Source organism: Desmodus rotundus, chromosome 12 (assembly GCF_022682495.2).
Source record: "Desmodus rotundus isolate HL8 chromosome 12, HLdesRot8A.1, whole genome shotgun sequence".
In the NCBI taxonomy this organism is placed as follows: domain Eukaryota; kingdom Metazoa; phylum Chordata; class Mammalia; order Chiroptera; family Phyllostomidae; genus Desmodus; species Desmodus rotundus.
The window spans coordinates 20,081,599-20,103,668 of record NC_071398.1 but is presented as its reverse complement, the minus strand read 5'-3'; the positions used below and the strand labels follow the sequence as shown (position 1 = coordinate 20,103,668).

General features: G+C 52.7%; 1 protein-coding gene across 1 annotated transcript in view; it reads left to right on the top strand.

The window, feature by feature from the left end:
- The window catches only part of FA2H (fatty acid 2-hydroxylase), a 49,258-nt gene that overhangs the window by 21,848 nt on the left and 5,340 nt on the right, over window positions 1–22,070 (top strand). The window contains exons 2-4 of the mRNA XM_024556077.4: window positions 3,654–3,746; window positions 13,835–13,977; window positions 14,530–14,636. Of these exons, the coding sequence (XP_024411845.3) occupies window positions 3,654–3,746; window positions 13,835–13,977; window positions 14,530–14,636 (343 nt within the window). The remainder of the gene's footprint in view (window positions 1–3,653; window positions 3,747–13,834; window positions 13,978–14,529; window positions 14,637–22,070) is intronic.

The window sequence follows — 22,070 nt, the reverse complement described above, 5'->3', positions numbered from 1 at the left end:
TTCCTGATTTCTGTTTCTGCAGTTTCGTTGTTGGTGTACAGGAATGCCTTTGATTTCTGAGTATTGACTTTGTATCCAGCTGTTTTGCCAAATTCATTTATTAGGTCGAGTAGTTTTTTGGTGGAGTCTATAGGATTTTCCATGTACACTATCATGTCGTCTGCAAACAGTGACAGTTTCATTTCCTCCTTTCCAATTTGGATGCCTTTTATTGCTTTTTCTTGTCTGATTGCTGTGGCTAAGACTTCCAATACTATGTTGAATAGGAGTGGTGAGAGAGGGCATCCTTGTCTTGTTCCTGATCTTAGTGGGAAAGCTCTAAGTTTTTGTCCATTGAGTGTGATGTTGGCTGTAGGTCTCTCATATATGGCCTTTATTATGTTGAGGAATGCTCCCTTTATTCCCACTTTACTGAGTGTTTTTATCAGAAATGGGTGCTGTATCTTATCAAAAAAAAAAAAGATAATCACCCAAACATATGAAGACAATAAGAGGCAGGAAATTGTAAATACCAGCTGATGTGGTAAGACACATGCAAAGTATGAATTTTCTGAAAGTTGGCTAGGATGGTTAGGGAAGAAGTGCGTGGTGATCGAGAGAATATTCTGGAGTCCAACCACCGACTCCACCTCTCACTAGCTGCGGGCCTGCCCCTTGCCTAGGTCCCCTTGGGAGTCAAGTGAGGATAATAATCTTGCCTACTTCCCACAGTCATTGTGAAGGCTAGGCATCTGTGAACATCAACCCCTGTCATGGTCCTGAACGGGGTGACATTTGGGAAGGCGCATGTTTAGGAAATGCAAAGTCATCCCTGCTGGCTAGAGGGAAGCATCAGGGGTAATCCAAGGGCTTGACAGGACAGGAGTTTGGCAATGCCGGGGGAAGAAGTCAACGCTAAGCCGACGTGCAGTTGTGTTTGCTTTTAGGAATGCAGTGCCAGAGGTGAGACCACGTGGCTTTTGGGGCAGACCATGATGTAGGCAGTCGGAGTCACTCTCCAGGGCCAGGGAGCAGGGCCGGGGTCAGAGAGGGACGAGTCTTCTGAGTTGCTGCTCTGGCACGTTACGGATGCTCAAACGTGTGTGTCGGGATGAGTGGACGAAGGCAGTGGCTACGGATGAGATCCTTGCAGGAGAGAAGAATTGAGGGAAGGCGAAGGGGATAGTTCTTGGGGAACTATCATAGTGATAGTTCACCAAGACCTCCAGCCCCTAAAGAGGAGGCTGGTATGGAGCTAGGGCTTCCTGTCCCTGCAAACTCCCCTTGCTGATCCCATTTCTCAGGCTTTCTCTGCTTTCCACTGCTCACTGCTTCCTAGTCGTCACTATTCTGCGTCCCAGTTTTCCTCACAAATCTTTGTGGCCCTCCAGTAAACCGATCTCAGTCCCTATCACTCTCTGGACCACACGAGCTCTCCGCACCACGCCAGCAGCAGCACTCTATGAAATAAGCCTCAGCGGCTGTATGCTAAGTGAGTGAGCCTTGTTGTATGGGAGCTCAGTTCCCATGACCTGGAATATGGCGTTCCATACAAGAGAGGCGCCAGTGCTCTGCATGGTCCTATCTAACCCCCTTTGGAAGAGGAACGTGGACCAACCACTATGCTTAGACACCCCGTTATGTCCTAAGAGGGTCTTGGGGAAAAGCAGATGGCAGGGGGTGGGGGTACTGGCTGTCCACAAATAAGTATAGTCTGGCGAGATGAAAAAAGAAAGAGCTTGTACAGTCCTAGGGGGGAAGAACCAGGAGTGATCCCTGGAAACCCGAGGCAGCCAGCTGAGCCGAGGCCTGGGGCTCTCAGAAAACAGCCGGACTGGAGCGAGTGGAGGCATGGCTGCACAGAGGGTGCCGTGCCCAGGGCCACAGGCCACCACCCTTTCTACTGCCTCCAGAGATTGTTTAGGCGGATGTGCCCAGCGCAGGTCTGTGTCTGCCACTCAGGGATGTCTGAAAGGGTAGCACAGACAGAACCACTGAAAGGTAATACGTGTGAGAACCCCTTCCCTGCGTGGGGTGGGCGGGCCCCCAAGTGAGCCTTTTGTTTTGTTGAGATGATGGAGGTGCAGTAGGTGGGGCTGGGGGCACAGAGGAGGATTGGATCACCCTACTTAAGAAACGACTTGGGGTGATCAGGAGAAAATTACTCTGGAGGGAGGGAGAATCAAGAACTGGGTGATTGGGGGCACTCTGGGTGTTTTTGAGGGTGGAACAGATGTAGAAGAGGCAAGATTATTATACGGCACTCACGTTGGCTACTTAGGAAGTGTCATTGTATGACACACTATAAAGTCCACTCCTCTTTGCCCTTAGGAGATCATCAGAGATGCTTTTTTTTAACAAAAGACTGCAGGTATTTACTCTGGCTGGGTGGCTCAGTTGGTTGGAGCATCAAACCAAAGTATTTTGGAGCCCCAAAATGTTGTGGGTTCAATCCCCTGTCAGGGCACACACCTAGGTTGCAGGTTCGATCCCCCGTCGAGATGCATACAGGAGGCAACTGGCCAATGTTTCTCTCTCACATCAATGTTTCTTTCTCTAAAATCAATAAACATATCCTTGGGTGAGGATTTAAAAAAGAAAGGCTACAGCAATATTACAATAAATAAGTAAATAGAAATGAAGAATGGTGACACAGACTAAAAATACTGAGATACCCAGACCAAGATAAGACCACGAAAGCCGCTTTTATTTGGGTTGCATATGGGTTTTCCCAGAGAACGCCAGCCTCACCGTCAGGTTCTCTTGGTCCATTTAGAAGCAAAAATGTAAGAATCGTGACAATAGAAGCCCCAGCTGGCTGCTCAGTCTTCTTGTGTCCCTGCTGATACCTGGCTTCCAAGGCCTCCTCCCGGCCACCAGCACCACGGTGTCCTTCGGTCACAGGGACTCAGAGGGCAGGCCCCCCTCTGGCTGTGGTCTCCCCACCCTTCCTGCAGAGAAGCATGGGTTTTAGTTCTGTGCCAGCCTGCCCTCTCCAGCCTCACCCCATGTGACGTAGGGGCCAGCTGGGGCCATGTGACTTTCCTAGTACATTCTGTTTCCTTCTGACTTTGCCTCTTTGCTGCTGTGATTTAACCTTGACTCCATTTGGGCATTCCTCTGCCAGCCTCACCCTATGTGTGGCTGCTGGCCCACACGGGAGTTCCTGGAGGGACCATGTCCCTCAGTCTCTGCTGCCTTTCTTTCCTGTGGGCACGTGGATGGCCCAGCCTGTGACCCGTGGCTCTGTGGAATTACCAGGCAGGAAGTCATTGGGTGTGGCCCAGTGAGCCCGCCCAGTGACTTCCTGTGACTCCCTCTGCCTGATACCTGCCAGGGACCTGGAGGGAGAGGCTGACTGGGACCTCCTTGCCCAGAACACGTCCACTAACAGCTCATTTTCCTACAGTCTCTCTGCCTGCTTCTTTCCCCTCCCAGATCTTTCTGCCTCTTGTTTTTGCAGAAATTATTTTTTTTAAGGGAGGAGAAAAATGCAGAGAATAATACCATCCCCATCAGTGTCCTCCTGTGTTCAAAATACTCGGGGTCCTTGGTCTCTGCCCCTCCTGCCCCACCACGAGGCTCTCACCACTCCTGGCTGCCCCAGTGAGGGCGGCTCTGGGCTCTCTGCCCTCACCCACTGGAAGTGATCACCTTGTACTTTCTCTCTCCAGGGTTCCGTGGAGAACGGGGCTGCAGCCTCTGCGAACACTCAGAAGACAGACCCGGTGATGGAGCCCAAGCTCAAAGTGATAGACTGGGACAAGGTAACTGGCACAAGGTGGGGTGGCATGGTGATCAGGGGCCCCCAGGGCCGAGGAGGGGTTGTGTGGAGCCAAAGGCTGTGGTTACTTGTCACATTTGCCCAGGAAATATGAGGTCGGGAAGCAGGTGCCCACAGCATACAAGCCTGACCTCGGCCCCACAGGTGTGACCAAGGCTGTGGTGGGTGCACGAAAGCTGCACAAAGCAGGGTCTGTGCACAGCCAGGCCCCAAGCGCCCCAGGGGGCGGGATCCCACAAGGACCCCTGACACTGAGAGGGGCACACTGCAGGGTCGGCAGGCCCAGACATGCCCAGCTTGACCTGGGCACAAGGCAGAGCTGCCCGGGCACCGGCAATCACTTGCAAGGGTGGCCAGTGTGGGAGCCTGCTGAGGCCAGTGAGGGGACAGGGCAACCATCTGCAGCGTTCATCTGCAGAGCCTGACAACAAGCTCAGAGTTCAGAGGTGTTCAGAGGCCAGCGTCTTAGGGGACTAGGCAGACCTCCTTTGCTGGTTAGGAGAGTCCTGGGTGGTCCTAGGTGGAAGTGGGCCACTCAGGGTATGGTGGGGGCGGGGCAGGTGCAGCATGGCCAGGGGTCCCCAGAGGGAACCAGATGTGGGAGCCATTTCCCTCCAACCTGGGTCATGAGACTGTCCCAATATCATTTTGCCATTTGCTCCTGGAAAAGACACAAGTGGGTATGTCCAGAAGTGTCCCTTGCTTGTGCTGGGCACCAGACAAGAGAGAGAGGACAAGCCCCCATACCCAGGGAGCTCACAGTCTGGTGGGGAGGACAGACCCCCGCCCGGCGAACAGCACAGCACAGGGCTGTTGGGGGAGGAGGGGGGTTGGTGCCAGAAGCCTGCCCAAGGAACACAGGTGACCCGAGGAGTTGGGGGGAGTGGATTTCAGAAAGCTTATTGTTTACTGGGCCCCTTTGGCCAGGACTCCTGGGGCCCTGCCTCCAGGAACTCAGGGAATTGCCACCACCTTCGGGGAGCCTGTCAGCCCACGACAAAGACTCTATCGTGTGTGAGCGCTCTATCAGAAAGGCTGGGCAGGGCGTTCTGTGCCCAGTCCTCGGAGAGGCATGTGACTCAAAGGGGAACAGAAGACCAGGGAAGAGAAAGGCTAGTTCAGACCACACAGCACATACCCAGAGGGCTCTCCAGAGCCTAGTGTTCTGACTCGGAGCCCTGGGCTTGGCCACGACTGTCCCCTGCCCAGGCTAGGGGCTGAGGGTAGAAGGTCTTGGTACATATGGCTGACTTCTCTGGAAGTTTTGGTGACTTGGGCTTTTTCTGTACATGGGCAGGATGGAGGGGGAGACAGCCAGCTTGAATAGGACCAAGACCCCAAAGCTGTGGAGTCAGGACCTCACCCTGGGAAGGGAGGAGCTGCAGTGGGAGACAAGGAGGGTGCAGGGGTGAGGACAGGACCCGAGGTGACACTGCAGTGGGTCCTGCTGAGGGCTCGGGGACAGGGGACCAGACTGAAAGGAGCCCTGAGGAGGGGTCCCTTGAACCAGCATCTGTGGGTTTGGCTTGGGGGTTGGATGTTGGGAAGGAAGTACTTTAAAGAGAGAGCTGACCAGGGCTGGATAAATGTCCTGCTGTGGGGAAGGACCCTCCCACAGTCTACCTGGGCTTCAGGTTCAAGGCTGACCCCAACCCTGTCATTGCATGGGGGGTCAGGTGGATGGGCATTAAGTTCACCCAGGCCTGCTCCCCCATCACCTGTGCCCCCACCCAAGGGGAAAAGGGGCCCCTCCTCTTCCTTCTTCCCCAGGCCTGCTCCTGGCTCCTTGGCAGCACGTTCAGACAGGTCACGCCTTGACCCACCTTCCCCACCTCTCTGTCATTCTTTCATGCACACCCTCTGTCTTCCTCCTCCTGTCTGGGCTGAGAGAGAGGGGCAAGGGCTGGCCCCTTGAGGGTGTGGAGGCCCACCCTGACAGAGAGGCCCAAGGCCCCCAGGGGGCAGCGGGGGTGGGCTTCCTGCCTTCCCCAGCTCCCTGAAAAGACCCATCCTGGGGAGCCGGGCTTCCCAGAAAGATGAACAGTGCTTGCTTTTCTTTTTATTCATGTGCCTTGGGGTCAATTCCAGCCCCTTTGGGGGGAGTGAAGAGGCTGGGCGAGCCCCCAACCCCCTTTTCTAATTTAAGCTCTGCATCCGTTTCTAACTCAGGCCAAGGGCTTGGGTGGTTCTGTTGGGTCTGAACCTTGAAGAGCTGCGGAGAGAGGCCGAGAGGGCAATAGCTTTTTCTCTGCCATGGGGCCTGGGCCTGGGGGTGGTTTACACACCTGCCCCCAGGGCAAAGGGACTCGCCAAAGGTAACCCTTCCTGTTTTGCATTCAAAGGGAGCTCTTCTGGGCACTGCTGATGAAGGGAGTCTTGGACACTCATGGCCAAGCCCCCCAGCCCTAGGACCTGGGGACAGAGTGGGCCATGCTGGAAAGGAGGGGACCTGGGGTGCCGGACACAGGGAGGAGGTCCTGAAAAGACAGCAATAAGGCCATAGAACCAGTCCCCACCCTGCTTAGAGGTATGGAATGGTCTGACTCTCGGGTTCTGCCTGGGAGTTCATCAGAACCATTTCTAGAGTCATCCCTTCGATCACCCAGTCAGGAAGGACCTCGGCTTCCTTGTGGGGTGAGAATCCAGGTTGTAGTGCCTCACCCTACATTATACCCTACACGTCTCCCTGTTTTCTGGAACTCAGCCAGCCTGGGTCTCGGTGGTGGGTGCTCCCCACTGCTCTTGGCTTCTGGGCACACCTGTCCCATTTGTCTCACCACCTCTCTTCACTGCTGTGCTGTGTCCATCTCAGAGCCCTCCCGGGCAGCCTCTTCCACCCTGCCTGCTTTGGGGGCCAGCTTTCTGGAACCAGATGAAACCAGTGTGATTTGAAGGGCATGCAGAAGTTCCTGCCCAGATCCCTCTGGGCAACAGTTAGGACCAAATTACCATTTCTTTTATTGAGCTCTTACCTAGTGCCAGATACTGCAGGCCAAGCACTCTAAGTATCTGATCCATTATCTGATGTAATCCTCACACAAAGAGGTAAGATTAACAGTTTAACAATGAGGAAGAGCTTAAGTCTCCTGCCCAGAGTCACTCTGCTGGTTCTCTTAGAAAACCCCTGCTGCGCCTCCACCAGGCACCCCTCTGCATCTAGAACCTGGCCACCCTTGAGGCCTGTGACTAGGAGAAGGGGTGGCTGAAGGGAGGCAGGAGGCTGTGCACTCCAGGAGTGAAGTGTCTCCAAAGCTTTGCCCACCCTCTTCCCCGTCCTGCCCCTCAGGCTGAGCCAGACTCCAGCGAACTGGCTGTGGTTCCACGGGGTAGAGGCCGCTGCTTCCCCTGAGAGGCAGGCGGACTCACCCAGCCAGGGGTGTCACAAGGCAAGTGCAATGGCGGGCTATCCAAGCTCCTGCCGCCCGCACACACAGACACACACTCCTTAGCAACAGGGGCTGCTCCCAGGGTTCCCAGGGAGGGCCTGGCAGAGTTGATGTTGGCCACATGGGTTTAATCTTTTGGGACCCTCAGTGAAGTCACTGAGAACTTAGGAAAATAGCCCTTGGATCTGAACAAGGGCCCCCTTGGCCAGCCAGCCCTAGGGAAGGCCGACCTCAACCCTGTGGGTGCAGCCCTGGCTCACCTCCCAGCATTCTGCAACCCACTCATGTCCCCTTGGTTCCCCTTGGGCCTTCTTTCTCCCCTTGACCCTCCCAAGAGCAGGAGTCTGGAGAGGCTGGCTGCCTGGAGTGACCCACAGGGACCTCCCTGAGACCCTCCTTGCTGGGCCAGGGTCTTGAGTTTTCCCCCAGCTTTCCCCCTTGCCCTGAGCTCCTGACCCCTCTTCTGGAGAGCTCAGGAGTGCTCAAAAAAATACCCACCCCACCTCCCCCAGAGAGAAACCAGATCGGTGGGCTGGGTGCTGCCCTCTGTGTCCCACAAGGGTGGTGGATGAGCCAGGCCCGAGTCAGGAGAGGGGTGACCATAGACAGCTGTGTTCTGTTTCTCCCTCAGCAAGATGCAGGAAATGGTCCCCATCCAGGATGGGGTGGGGCGTCAGGAGGGTCTGGCAGAGCATGCAGTGGGGTATCAGAAAGTGAGCCAGCTGCCAGTGGAAGACCAGCCTCCTTCGCTCGCTTTCAGATGGGGCCACTGAGGTAGACCCCCTTTGCTGTCCTTCTGTCTCCAGGACTGAGGTCACACTGGCATTCTGCATGGGGCATGGCCATCCTTCCTCTGTTCCTAGGCTTTGCCCCCTTTACTCCCTGCTCCCGTCCACTCTCATCTTCCTGAACCCTCACAGAGGGAGCCTGAGGCAACCTCCCCAGCTACCTCATCACCTGGGGATGGGGAGGAGCTAGGTAGTCCAGAACTGTCTCTGGACTTGAGCATAGGAGCTCCCAATTAGAGGAGCCACCCCTGCGAGGCCACCAAGACCCCCCGAGGACCCCTGCACCCAACACCCCTGTGGGGTCCCTCACAGCCCCTGTGCTGGCACATTCACAGCCATGGGGGTCCTGAACCAGCTTATAGGAGGCCACCTGGCCCCGGGTTAAGGTGGACTGAGGTGCAGGTCCCACCTCCAGCTCACATAGCTGAGTGTCTGACCTCAGTCTCCTCATCTGTATGTAATATGAGGTGAAGGCAGGACCCAGTTTTCAAAATCACAGCTTACAAAGGGTAACGGATGTGAAGTTGGACCCCAGGGGCCTGTGGCGAGGGCACAGAAACAATGAGTCCTGGGATTCTTGTCGAGCTTCTCGTCCTCACTCCTGTCCCCACCAGTTCCTGCTGGTTGGAAGCCCATCCCCGCCTTCCCAGCTCAGAAAGCTGCCCTGGAGCTGTGCACTCCCGGGCCTGGGTGGGCAGTTCTTTAAACAGCTACCTTGGCTGGTGGCTGTGGTTGTGGGAGGAGCTGCTGGCACAGAGCAGCTGCCCTCCTCCCCACATTTGCCCCTTTTGGAGATAAGCAGATTCCCATCTTTCTGATCCTGGAAAGAGTTCTGTGCCACCTGGTTCCTGTGTTGTCCCAGGGCGGGGACCTGGGAAGTGGGGAAGTGGGGAGAGCAGAGAAGGCCCCCTACCCAGCCTGGCAGCACACATGCCCTTCCACCCACCCTCTCTGGGCTACAGGCTGCAGGCTGCCCTTTCCCCCGCCTGGCCCAGCTGCGGCTGCATTCCTGGCATAGCGGGAGGCTGAGGCCCTCCCCCTCCAGTTGGGGCAGGGGCAGAGCCAGGTGGGGGAGGGGAATGGGACACACACAGTCGGCACTAGGTGCTTTTGCCAGACTCTCCCTGGACTTGCATGTGCTTTTTGGGTCCCAGCCTGTTGCTTGGGGTCTTTCAGTTCACCAAAGGACCCCTCACGGTCATCCATGCAGTCCTACTTTAGTTGGGCAACCCTGAGGGAATCACCTGCCCTCTCGGAGCATCAGGTTCCACAGCTGTAAAAGGAAGGTTTGCTATTGTGAGGGTTGCTATGGAAGCCCCCAGATGGCTGAGAACTGGAGGTATGGCCTGTTTCCCACTTCCTTCCCCCACCCAACCTCCTACAGAGGCTGGCAGACCTTTGCAGATGCCTTTGATGCCTCCCCTGTGTCCCCCAAGCCTTGGGAAGTAGGAGTGGGAAGGGAACAAGACCAGACACCAGCTTGGGAGGAAGAGAACCATTTGTGAGTTAGCCAAGGGGTCTTCTGCCAGGTAGCAGAGGAAGTGAAATTTATCTGGAGCCCCTTCCCACTCATTGGATCCGAGCTGTCATTTCTTGCCATCCTTCCTTCTGAAGATGAGGTTCCAGCTAGCTGCCATGTTGGAAATGACCAGCACACGAGAGGTGTTGAACATATTAGCACCCAGCTGAGGCCCTCTCTTTCAATAATCAGAACCGGAAGAGAATTGAGAAAAGACACCCTGCCAGTACTCATCCCATCTAAACCAACTGGGGCACACAGAGCATGCCCCAGCTCCTGGCACAGTGTGTGGAAGGTGCTACAACTGGGGGGGGGGGAGGGAGGCTCCCACTCCAGGACCAACCAACCCCATCTCAGGAATCACTTAAGCCCCCTGGGCCTCAGTGTCCCCGTCTGTAAAATGGGGAGAAGACCAGCAGCCCTGGAGTTCTATACTTACATGGAAGGCTCATTTTACTTCCCCCAGAATAGTGGGCCGAGGCTCCAGTGGTGGAAGTATAGGTGTTGACCTTTGAGGACTGAGGGACTTGCTTGCAGAGTAAGAGTGAGCTTTCTTGGGATTCCTCCAGGGTGGTACTTTAGCCCCCGGCGTGAAGTGGTCACCCCAGCACCAAGCGTGCTACCTCACGGAAATTTGCTGGGGGCTAGACTCAGAGCCTGGGTTTGAGGCCCTCCAAGGCCAGTGAGCTGGTGAGAGGCAGCCTTGGGGCCAACTCTGGACAGCAAGCCCACCAATTTGTATGGTGGCCAGTGCCTGCTGATCTGTCTAGGGAGAAACCAAGATGGCGTGCAAAGACCAGATGGGTAACATGACATCAGATGAGAGACCCCTGTGTTCAAGGGGGTGGGTGCTGGGGGTCACTGGCTCTGTGCCCACCACACCTGTGTACAAACAACCCGTCAACACTGTAGCTTCAGCATTCCACACCTGCTCTGTCCTTTTGTTCTGTTCCCTTCCAATAGGGTAAGGTTCAGGCTGGAATCCCTGCTGGCTGCTTACCTAGACGTTTTTCCTGGTCTCAATCGAATTAAGCTTCTTTCTACCCTCTACCCTCTTTATAAAATAAGGACAAAATAGATCAACAGGTGAGAATCCACTGCCAGACTCAGAGAAAAGCCTGCCTGGCTGCACCTCCGTGCTATGGCTGGAAACATTCCTTGCCTAAGGAACAATTCTGATTAGGTGTGTAGTGAAAAACAGGCATACAGTGTCACGTGTAACATATGAAAGTAGAACACATGAAAACAAGTGTTTTCATTTGGGAAAGATGGTGGTAAGTTAAGGATGAATATTGTCATCCTTAGAGTAATGACTGGGGGAAGACAAACAAAAGGGCATAGCTAAAAAGTCAGTAAGGGAGATAATATAGAGTATTTTTGAAATGGTTGATTAATGCAAACAAGGCAAAAAAGGGAGAATAGATGGGACAAACAGAAAGCAAATGGCAAGATGGTGGGACTACTACACCATTAAATATAAATGGACTAAACACTCAACTAAAAGGCAGAGATTGTCTGACTAGATTAAAAAACAAAAAAAGCAAGACCCAACTGTATACTGTCTGCAAGAGATGCACTTGAAATGTAAAGATGTACAGTTTGAAAGTAAAAGAATGGGGAAAGGTAGACCATGCAATGCCAAGCATAAGGAAGCCTGGTGAGGCTCTATTAAGATTCAGGACAAGGAGTATTACCAGGGACCAAGATGGCTATTTCCCAATGATGAAGGGGCCAAGTTATCAAAAAGACGTAACTGGGCAACCTTGGACAAGTTACCGGGCTTCGGTCTTTGCATCTGCGAGGTGACAGTAATAATAGTGCTTGCCTACTTGGAGGTATGGTGGAGATCCAATGATGAGTGTTTAGAACAGTGCCTGCATATAACAAATGCTCTGAGAGTGTCAGCTCTCAACGGTGTTGCAGTTGGGACAAAGCCTCAAGCTCTCACCGTGACCCTGGCCTAGCTGCTTCTGAGGTGGGGCTCTGTAGGCTGAGCAAGATAAAGTATAAACACAGGCCACTAGCTGGTTCCTCCAGTTTTTTTTCCTGGTGATGGTGGTGCTGGTGTGTGGGTGCGTGCATGCACGTATGTGTGAGGGGGCGTGTGTGTGTGTTTGTGTGTGGAGGCCTGAGGCAGAGAAATGGAAGAAATGAGACAGGTTGAACCCAATGAATCCATTTCCTACTAGACCCAAGGGAGAAGGTCAAGGAGACGTGGGGACTGGAGAAAGTCAAGTGACTAGGTGGGGTTTGGGTGATTGCCTTTTTTAACCTGGGCTGAATGGGATGGCTCCAGGCTGACCTGAGTCATCTTCCAGCCTGGGAAACAGGAAGCAACCAGCACCTGGACACTGCCAAGTTTACGTATCAGGAAACTGCAACCACCTTTGGGCCTTTCCCCAGGTCGCTGACACAGGAAGAATGCCCAGGGACCTTCCCGGTTTGCCCGAGATCCCAGCGCCCCTGCTCCAAGGCTGTGACGGCAGGGCTGGGAGACCTACTGGGGCTGAGCCAGCTTGGTGGTACAAGGATGAGGTTCCAGCCACGGATGCAGGGAGGCAGGTTTCAGAATCACTGCTGACTCTTCCTCCCTGGCTTGAGTGCTCCTCCTCCACATACTCTGTTTATCTCTTTCTCCTCTCCTTTTCTTTCCTGACACCATCTCCCTTCTTACCTGCAGTAGCCACCTCACTCCTTTGTATTGGAGACTTATGACATCCACTCTGTGCCAAACACTGGACACATCTTGCCCTCTCTTATCATTGGCGGTGGGCACGTCGGCTCTATAGACAAGAGAGCCGAAGGGCTCCGAGAGGTAAAGGCACTTGCCCAGGATCCCACGGCTGATAAATGGCAGAGCCAGGCCTTAGAGGTGGCCCCTCACCACAACTGCATGTTTCTTTACTGGTTTTGGTTTGCTGATTTTGGTCCAGATTAATCTTCTTCAAAACACTGACTCCTCAGAAATCTTTAAGGACTTCCCATTACCTAGAGCTGCAGGTTCCAAATGTTTGGATCTCACATCCCTATAAGTAAAACACTAGAGCACTCTTTCCATTGTATTTCCATTTTAATTATCTATAAGTTACTTGTGTGAGCTAATGCACTGTTGTATTAGGTGCATGAAAAGACATTCAAATACAATTTAGAGATGTGGTAAATACAAAGAGTCTCTAATATTCTCTCCATGCCTCCGGGGTGATCTTGTGAGTACCCCTGGGGTATGTGTACACCGCACCTTGGAAACAACTGGCCTGGAGGATGAAGCACCAACTCCTAGGCGTGTTCTGTCACCTAAAACCCTCAGCAGGTTCCATCCTGCCCTACAGGAAGTCAAGTGCACATCTCAGCCTACAAACCCCTCCCCACTTTTCCCTCTCCCCCTTACCAAGTCCTGCATGTTGTCGGAGCTCCATCCCTCTCTCCTGATGGTATCAGTCAGATATGGTAGTTCTCGGCAAAGCCCTTTCCTTCTCCCCAGACCCAGGCATGTGGACCAGTCATTCTGCCCCCCAGCTGTAGCTTGCCTGTATCGGCACTAAACTATCTTGCCTGGCGCACCTTATCTTGCTGAGCACTTTATGCAGGTTCCATTATTATTACTTCCATTTCATAGGTGGAGAAACTGAGGCTCAGAGAAGTCAAGTAACTTGCCCAAGGTCACACATAAGTGATGAAGTCAGAATTTGTACCCAGGCCTGACTCCAGAGTCTGAACTCTGATTAAGCACTAAGCTATGCAAAGCAAAGATGATCCCTTACATTCCTGTGATTCTTCCCAGCATCTCCTATAGAAGTATATATATGAAATATCAAGTAAATTTTTGAATGAATGATTGTTTGACTGGATGGATGGATGAATGCCTTGCCCAGGCCAACACCAAGAAGAAAGCCTGTGGTAGAGGAGAAAGGGCCTATTTAATTCCTAGCACATAAAGTATTGGCTCCTGTACCTAGAGTCCTGGGCACGACTTCAAGCTTCAGGCATGGCTGAATCTGGCTGCTCAGGTGTCATCACCTGGATTCGGTGTCTTCAGACATCCTGGCTTGGCACCCCTCTGTATTGACTGAGTCCTCAGGCAGGCTCTGCTAGCAACCCCAGGGCCATGCCTCACCAACTTAGCATCTCCAGCAGGAACAGAGGGTATCTGATGGCTTATTGCACCAGCTTAGGTCTTGAGTCTGCCCTGGTCCCTTTCTGTGGCCAGGAGCTGAGACAATGGTTCGGTCAGTCCTGAATCACTGAAGCGAGAGGGTCAGTAGCCCCGTATAGACCATGTGAGGTAGAGGATGGTGACTGGGATACTATAACTAAGAGACGGGAGGATGAATTTGTGCAGGTATGAATATCAAGTGTCCACTGACTTTGCCTCTTGCAGGACCTGGTGGACTGGCAGAAGCCCCTACTGTGGCAGGTGGGCCACCTGGGAGAGAAGTATGATGAGTGGGTGCACCAGCCAGTGACCAGGCCCATCCGCCTCTTCCAGTCAGACTTCATCGAGGCCCTCACCAAGACTGTCTGGTGAGCCCTGCGCTGAGCCCATGGTGGGCTGTCCCTCTCTCCTGATGGTGTCAGTCAGATATTGATACAATAGGGGAAGGGGTGTTTGAGTACCTCCCTCCCCAAGTGGAACATGCTGTAGGTATAATCCATTCCTGTACATGGTTTGTTCACTGAGTGAGTGACACTCCAACATAATGCCAGAAACCACTCTGAAAGCCACCCCTATTCTATTTCAGATTCCTCCCATGAAGGGTTTCCAGCCTCTAATACCCATGGGAAGATTTTTGCCTGCAATTAGTTACATTGCCACAAGGGGTCAGCATGTATCCAGTTGGACAGAGTCCGTAGCCACAGGGACACAGTTCTTTTCTGCCAATAACTCATCTCAGAGACCAGGCAAATAGACTCAAGACCTTTCTTTTGTTTTCTCCTCCCAACCCCCCAGCAGTATTCCTTTCTGTACATTATCATGTTATCCCCCCACCCCCAGTCAAGAGGTAAGTCTAGGGAAGTTGGACCCTGTCAAGCCCCTGGGCATGTATGTCTCTCACCCTGGTGGCCCTCCTGCAGGTACACTGTCCCCATCATCTGGATGCCCCTGATGCTGTACCTCAGTTGGTCCTACTACCGAACGCTCGCCCAGGGCAATGTCCGACTCTTCAGTTCCTTCACCACAGGTAATGTTGGTTCCTTCCTGGCTTGCTCCCATGGCTCCTGGAGGTGGGAGACCTTGGTATTCTTTGTGGCACTGAGTTTCCGGGAAAACAGAGCCCCAAAACATATCACAAACATTTAAAAATGAGATCTATCTGTAGAAATAGTCTTCCAAAGAAAAAAGTTGTCAGACTCCCCCAACCCCAACCCTTAATGGATTTTAAAAACAGAAAAACAGCCCTGGCTGGTGTGGCTCAGTGGACTAAGTACTGGCCTGCGAACCAAAGGGTCGCTGGTTCGATTCCCAGTCAGGGCACATGCCTGGGTTGTGGACCAGGTCCCCAGTAGGGGGTATGCGAGGGCAACCACACATTGATATTTCCCTCTCTTTCTCCCTCCCTTCTCCTCTGTTTAAAAATTAAATTAAATTAAATTAAAAAAAAAAAACAAGAACAGCAACACATTAGTAGAAACTAAATAAAATTATTTTGTGCAGAGACATAGCAGTAAAGAAAGGGGCTTCTCACTGAGTCTAATACTAGAAAAGGTATGATCTGGGATTGTCAAGGAACTAGGTGGAATCACTCATCAGATGGCACAGCTGAGAGCCAAACCAGAGTGGTCCATTTACACAGCTCCGATTAGAGCCTGGGAGAGAAAGACCTGAGAGTGTCCTGCAGTGTGTCCAGGGCAAAGATCCAGGGAGCAGAACCCCTGACGCAGAGTCACAACCCAACTAACCTCTACTAAGTAAGCACTTAGCAAGTGGCAAGCCTGGTGCCTTCCAGGGACTGTCTCGGTGAACCCTCCCAACAGCCCCAGGAGAAAGATACTATCACTGTGCTCTTTAGAGATGAGGAAATGGAGCCTCAGGGAAGTCCAGCAAGCGATTCAGGGTCACGTGGCTAGGATATAGATGCCAGGTGCCCCCAGTTTCAGGGATCAGGGGACAGAGAGAGGGCTGACATGGGGCAGTTTCCAAAGAGCCTGTAGTACTGAGACTCTCAGGGCAGCCATGGGTTTGGGTGCAGCCACTCCTGCCCCCCAAGCTTACCACCTACCTTGGGCCTCCAGCTACAGGCTGCCTGCTCAGGTGGCCTGTTCGGCCTGGCACAGCCTGCCTCGGGGAGGTGCTGGCCCGTGGCGGGTGGCTCAGATGGAGGCCAGGGCAGGGGACAGGCAGGAGTAAAGTGGGTTAAGGTGGATTAAGGAGGATTAAGGAGTAAGGTGGGTAGCTCAGGTGGGCTTTCCTTTTGGGATCACATGTAATGTTCCTGACTGAGAGCCTTTGGAGTGCCCCTTCTCTACCAAATGTGGGCTCCTTTTCCCCACACTCTGAGACTTCTCTTCTGCCCACCTTTCCTGGGAGGACCTGAATGGTTCAGGTGAGAGAGGCCCTGGTCACAGTGGTGAGAGCCTCTTTTCCTGCTGGCCCAGGATGTGGTGGGGGATGAACAAGCTGCAGGAAGTCCCCCAGAGCCAAGAACTGCTCCCGGTCACCAAGGGTTAACATGCACGCCCCACGAGCCAAGGCTACCCTTTTCTGCCCACGCTGAATAGCTCAGGCACAGCCCAGGGCTTGTTGCTCAGAAGGGCCTGCTCACTGAATCGCCCACTGTCCGCCCGGCGCTCCCCTAACAATCACCAACAGTGGCAGTGCCGCCAGTGCTGGTGGCTGGAGGGGGAAGGGGCTGCCGGAGCTTTGGCCCAGGTCCCTCTGCAGGATTCCTCTAGAGATGCCACTCTGTACCAGCTCCGGTGGATGGGCCCACAGGGCTGATGCTGGGGTGAGGGAGCAGGCGGAGACATGACCTATAGGAAGGGACTCATCTGCGTGGCAGGGAGGGTGGCTTGAGGGCCTGGTCAGAACTGCAGGCCTCTGCAGAGAGCTGAGATGTGCTGTTTAATAAAGGCCCAGTGTAGAGCCTGTGACCACGATGCCAGCAATGGCAGCCTGAGGGATAGGTCCACATGCATCCCTCACTTCCCAGCTCATCATGCAAGGGAGAGAAAACAAGAGCCACAGAGCAAGGCAAGGGGAGGCTGAGCAGGGTCCCCGCACAGCTGCTGGACAGAGGGCTCACTAGAATCCATGCAGGAGGAGTCAGGGAGCCATGAAGCAGTGGAAGCTGATCAGAGAGAGCAGATTAAGGCTGAAATTCCTAGATGCATGCATGAAGATGTTCTGAAAAGCAGAGGGGCTCTGCACATTCAGGATGGTCCCGGGAGCAGTGCCTGGGAGTGGGTCAGAGTACGTGCCGGGCCGGAAGCAAGTGGCATCCTAGGTAGGGATGCAGGCCTCCTACAGTGCCGTGGGAGCCCCAGATGAGATCAAGACAAGTCTGTGGCCAGAAGTACTCCAGCAGGTCTAGTCCTTTCCCTGCTGACAAGAGAGCTAAGCAGCAGGGAAGGGCTACTGTACTCTGGGTTTGGGGGGGCAGGGAGTTGGGAAACTCTCTCCCCCAACCAGGGACCCTCCAGAGCTCTTTAAGGAGAATCAGAGAAAGTGGGTGAAAGTAGGACCACTGGTTAGAACTTAGATGTATTTCAACTCATTGTATTTAAAAATTGTAATAGCCACTTGTTATATATGGGTATTACAAGTATTAATATAAGATAATGTTATTCTTAATATAATATAGTATATATACTTATCATATAATCAGGTATCATATTCCTTCTGTCCTGACAATAGCCCTTGATGAAGGATAGAATGTTTTACTATTGAGAAAACACACAGGTGGTGCAGGATTGAAGCCAGGTGTGCAAATCCAAAACCTGGATTTGTCACACTGTACCGTGGCTGTGGTTTGACTTCACCACTGTACCGTGGTGAAGTGCTGTCTGCACTTCACCAGAGTGTTTTGAAGGACCCCGAAAGAGTCACAGCTTCCCTGGAAGCAGGGCCTCTGGCCAACCAGAGCAGCCCAGCCAAGGCCGAACGGCCACTTGCAGGCAGCGCTGTCAGGCAAGTGCCTTGTACCAGACGTGGACACAGCAGGCCCCACTGAGGAGAGATGTCAGACTAGCTTAATCCAGTTTAGAGAGAGGTGGACCCTCTGCAGATTCAGTCTGAGCTGCATCACATGTTAGTTTCCAGGTGAGGCGAGAAAAACCCTCCCATTGCATAGAGTCATTTGAAACTGTTTGTTGGAACAGGTCTGGGCCTGGAATCTGGCCCAAAGATCTGGAAAGTCACCTCCCTGTCCCACCTTCCTGGGCTTTTCCCCTTCCAAGGCAGCCACCTGTGGTCATCCACACTGGGCACACCCGCTCAGAAGTGTTTCCTTGCTCAGAACTGGAAGCTGCCTCCCTCGGGGCCTGATTTTTCCCTGGAACAGCCCAGATCAAACCTCATTGTCTTCAGCCCTTCCAAGAGGCCTGCGTTTGCCCGCCTGCTGGTTTAGGAGACATAAAGCAAAATGGCCTCTCTGCCCACAAAATGCTCATAATCTAGCGGGGACGAATGAGTCAAACCGCAGCCATGGTACAGTGTGACAAAGGGTGATGATGTGACAAAGGGTGATGCAGAGGCCGCGATGGCGTTGAGGGCATCTGCAGAGGCTCCTCACAGGAGGAGGCACAGGGGCTGGATCTCCCGGGATAGGGAAGGCAGGGAGGGAATTCTAGGGAAGGAAACAAGAGCAAATTAGGGGTATGGGGGTGGGGCAAACATGGTGCATCTAAGGAGCTGGGATGATTTGGTTTGGTCCCAGTACAGGGTGACGGGGAGATGAGGCAGGGATGGGGCCCACACGGCCAGTTCTTGAGGAACCTTTCATGCCATATTGGGGGTCTGGACTTTTCCTGAAGGTTATAAGGCCCCAGAGAAGGGTTTTAACAGTGTGTGGAGGTAGGGAGTGAGGCTGATGCAGTCACGAGCAATTGGTGATGAGGGAGTGGGGGATTACAAGCGGTGAACTAACCTGAGAGAGACTTTTATTTTGCACATTTATTAGCATTTTCTGTTGAATTTACTCCCGGGCCATTCATTTTTGTTTCTTCTGGGCTATCTCTTGTTCCTGTGCAACTTCCTCTTCTGGTTTAGGAACAAGCTGCTCTTTCCCAGTACGATCACCTCGGTCTGGCAGGGAGAGCTCATGGTGGGTTACTCCACCCATGGGCTCTGTAAGTTCTGCGCTGCATCCTGGGAGCTTTGTTCACCTGAATGTGCTCAGTGCCCAGAGAATCTGCATCTAAACCCTTAGGCTCAGCATCAGTCTTTGCATTTTTATGCATGTGCAGCAAAAATGCAGCACTTTTTGGGGGCCACCGACCCTGCCTCCAGCCCCCCTGTTTGGACAGGGCGCTCCCACCAACTTTACCATTGGAGTGACAGACTGGCACGCGTTGCTTCTGCAGAGTGACGTCCTTCAGACGCTCGGTGGAGTTTCAGATATGCACGCCCCTGATGGCCTGGGCTGGTTCACGAGTGTGCTTAAAGTGAACGTGAGGATTTGAACCCCTTGATTTGCATGATTTTGGGGGTTTTCTGGGTTAAGTGAATAGCAAACCATTTTTAGAAGCATTTCAGGCTAGTTATGAGAAAAGCAAGATATATATATATATATATATATATATATAGATATATATATATATATATATACATATGAGATTTTATTTATTTATTTTTAGAGAGATGGGAAGGGAGGGCGAAAGAGAGGGAGAGAAATAACAATGTGTAGTTACCTCTAACGTGCCCCTGCTGGGGGTGGGGGAACCTGGCCTGCAACCCGGGCATGTGCCCTGACTGGGAATCGAACTGGCGACCCTTTGGTTTGCAGGCCCGCACTTAATCCGCTGAGCTACCCCAGTCAGAGCTTTTTTTTTTTTTAATTGAGGTGAAATTCACATAAATAAAATTAACCGTTTTAAAGTGAAAAATTCAGGGGCATACTCACGATGTTGTGCAACCACCACCTCCATCTTGTTCCAAAACATTTCCATCACCCCACAAAGAAACCCAGACCCACTGAGCCGTTGTTCCCCATTTCCACCTCCCCTGACCCCTGGGGCTGCCAATTTGCTGTGTCTGTACTTTTGCCTCTTCTGGATGCTGCACACAAATAGAATTGTATGACATGTGGTCTTTCGTATCAGCTTCTTTTACTTTACCAACAGACATTAAGGAAGGGGAGCCAACAGAGCTCGGTGACTAGTTGGATGCGGGAGAGAGGGATAAGTTAAGCCTTTGGTAATGTGTGGACATGGACACCCCTCCCTGAGGAAGGAACCCAAGAGGAGCAGCCTGGGTGACGGGGTGGGCAGGAAGGAAGAAGAAGATGATTGTCTTCATTTGGGAGCTGTTGACTTGGGGGGCCTGTGGACAGCTGCAGGGATATGCCCAGTAGCAAGTGGCTGTCCAGGGCTGGGTCAAAGGTATAGATCTGGGCATAGTCAGCATGTGGGTGTGGCTGGCATCTGGGATCGAGCAGAGAGCAGGGGAGAGTGGAAGGTCAAGGTTTTGACCCTGGGGACAGAGGCAGAGTGTCCACGATGGAGCCTGGCAAAGGGCAGCTAGAGAAGAGGAGAAAGGCCGAGTGTCCCGGCAGGCAGAGAGGGGAGCTGTGTATTCTAACCCTATTGGTCCCAGACCCTTCGAGAATCTGAAGAGTGCGGACCCACTCCACAGAGAAAATGCACACAGACGTATCACTTGGCATACCCTTTCAGCAGATGCTCCGGAACCCCGCCGAGGACTCTGGGCGTCCATAAGCCTCAGGTGAAGAACCTGTGGGGTTGCAGATTCAAGAAGAGTGTGGCCACTTACTTGGCCACAACCAAGTGGGAGATGAATGAAATGTTACTTAGATCTGGCAAGAAATGCATCATGAATGGCCTTCACCTTTCTTCACAGAAGACAGTTGTGGGCTCTCGCTGAGCAAACAGGAAGCAGTGACTCAGTCTTGAGTCTAGCCTGCCTTTGTAGTAGGCTCGGCTGTGAAGGGGTGGAGTCCACGACAGGACAGCCTTAGAGACGAGCTGAAAACGAATGGAGAAGGAGAAGTGGAAGATGCCCAGCAGGGGTTTTAGGATGGAGGGGTTTTGGGGGAGGCAGGCCGAGGGCAAGTAATGTAAGTTGTCTGCGGCTCCCCATCCTCACTCATGAGGGCAATGCCCGTGCTTGTGAGGGTGAATTGAGATGGAGTGTGAAGTGGTCCATGTAAAGCCCTTGACTGGTGCTTGGCACATAGATACTGATCAATACATATCCATTGTTATTATTGTTTATCATCATCATCATCATCATCATCATCATCCAGTGACAAGGTGCTTGGGGCACACTTCTCCCCCTAGAAGCAAGAAGGAAGTTCCAGGGGTGCGGGCAGAACCAGGTGTGGTTGAGGTGGGAGCGAGCATGTAGAAGGAGCCATTCTCTGCTTCCTCCTCCTTTCCAAGGCCTTGTCTCACTGCTGGCAAATAGGAGGCTGGATGGAAGGAGAGGGGAATGTTTGAGGGCAGCGGGGAGAGAGCTGGACGTGGGGACGCAAAAGGGTCACCAGACAGTGTCTGGGGTCTAGCTGTGAGACTGAAGGCACCAGAGCCATGGCTGCACTACTCACCCTCCGTGCTCAGCAGCTTGGGTGTGGGGTGGAGCGACGGGTTCTTCTACCGATCCAGGATCCGGGGTTCGTGGAGGCATGTGATGGAGATGGAGTCAAGGTCAAAAGAGAATGGCCATCTTTGGAAGAAGTTCGGTGGTTCCTCACAAGTTTAGCATGGTTGTGATATGCCCCCGCAATTCCACTCCTAGGTGTATACCCACGACAACTGACAACAGTGTCCACACAAAAGTTTGTATGAGGATGTTCAGAGCAGCGTTACTCAGAATAGCCAAAAAGTAGAAACAACGCAGATGTCCGTCAACTGATGAGTGGATTAACAAATGTGGTGTACCCGTCCAATGGAGTATATCCAGCCGGACAAAGGAATGACATCGTGACCTGTGCTGTGACATGGATGAACCTTGAAAATATTCTAAGTCAGGGAAGACAATCATAAAAGTCTACACATTATGTGATTCCATTTATATTAAATGTCCAGACTGGCAAATCTATACGCAGAAATGAAATTTGTGGTTTCCAGGGACTGGAGGAAGTGGGGAGTGACTGCTAACGGGGACAGGGTTTCTTCTTGGGTGATAAACTTGTCCATGGGGATGGTCGCACCATTCCGAATGGAGTAAAACCATCCAACTGTACACTTTAAGTGAGTGGGTTGTATGATATGTGAATTATATTTAATAAAGCTGTTGCTTTCAAAAAAGACAGAAAGTATGGCCACAGCACTGGCTTGTGGAGAAAAGTAAAGCTAAGAGGGCGAGGGTGGGCGAGGAAGGAGCAGTGACAAGGGCTGAAGTCAAGGATTGAATGAAGCAGAGGAAAGAAACCAGAGCCCAGGGCTGCAGGCTGTCACTGAGGCATGGGTGCTGGGAGCCTCACAGTGGCAGTGGCATC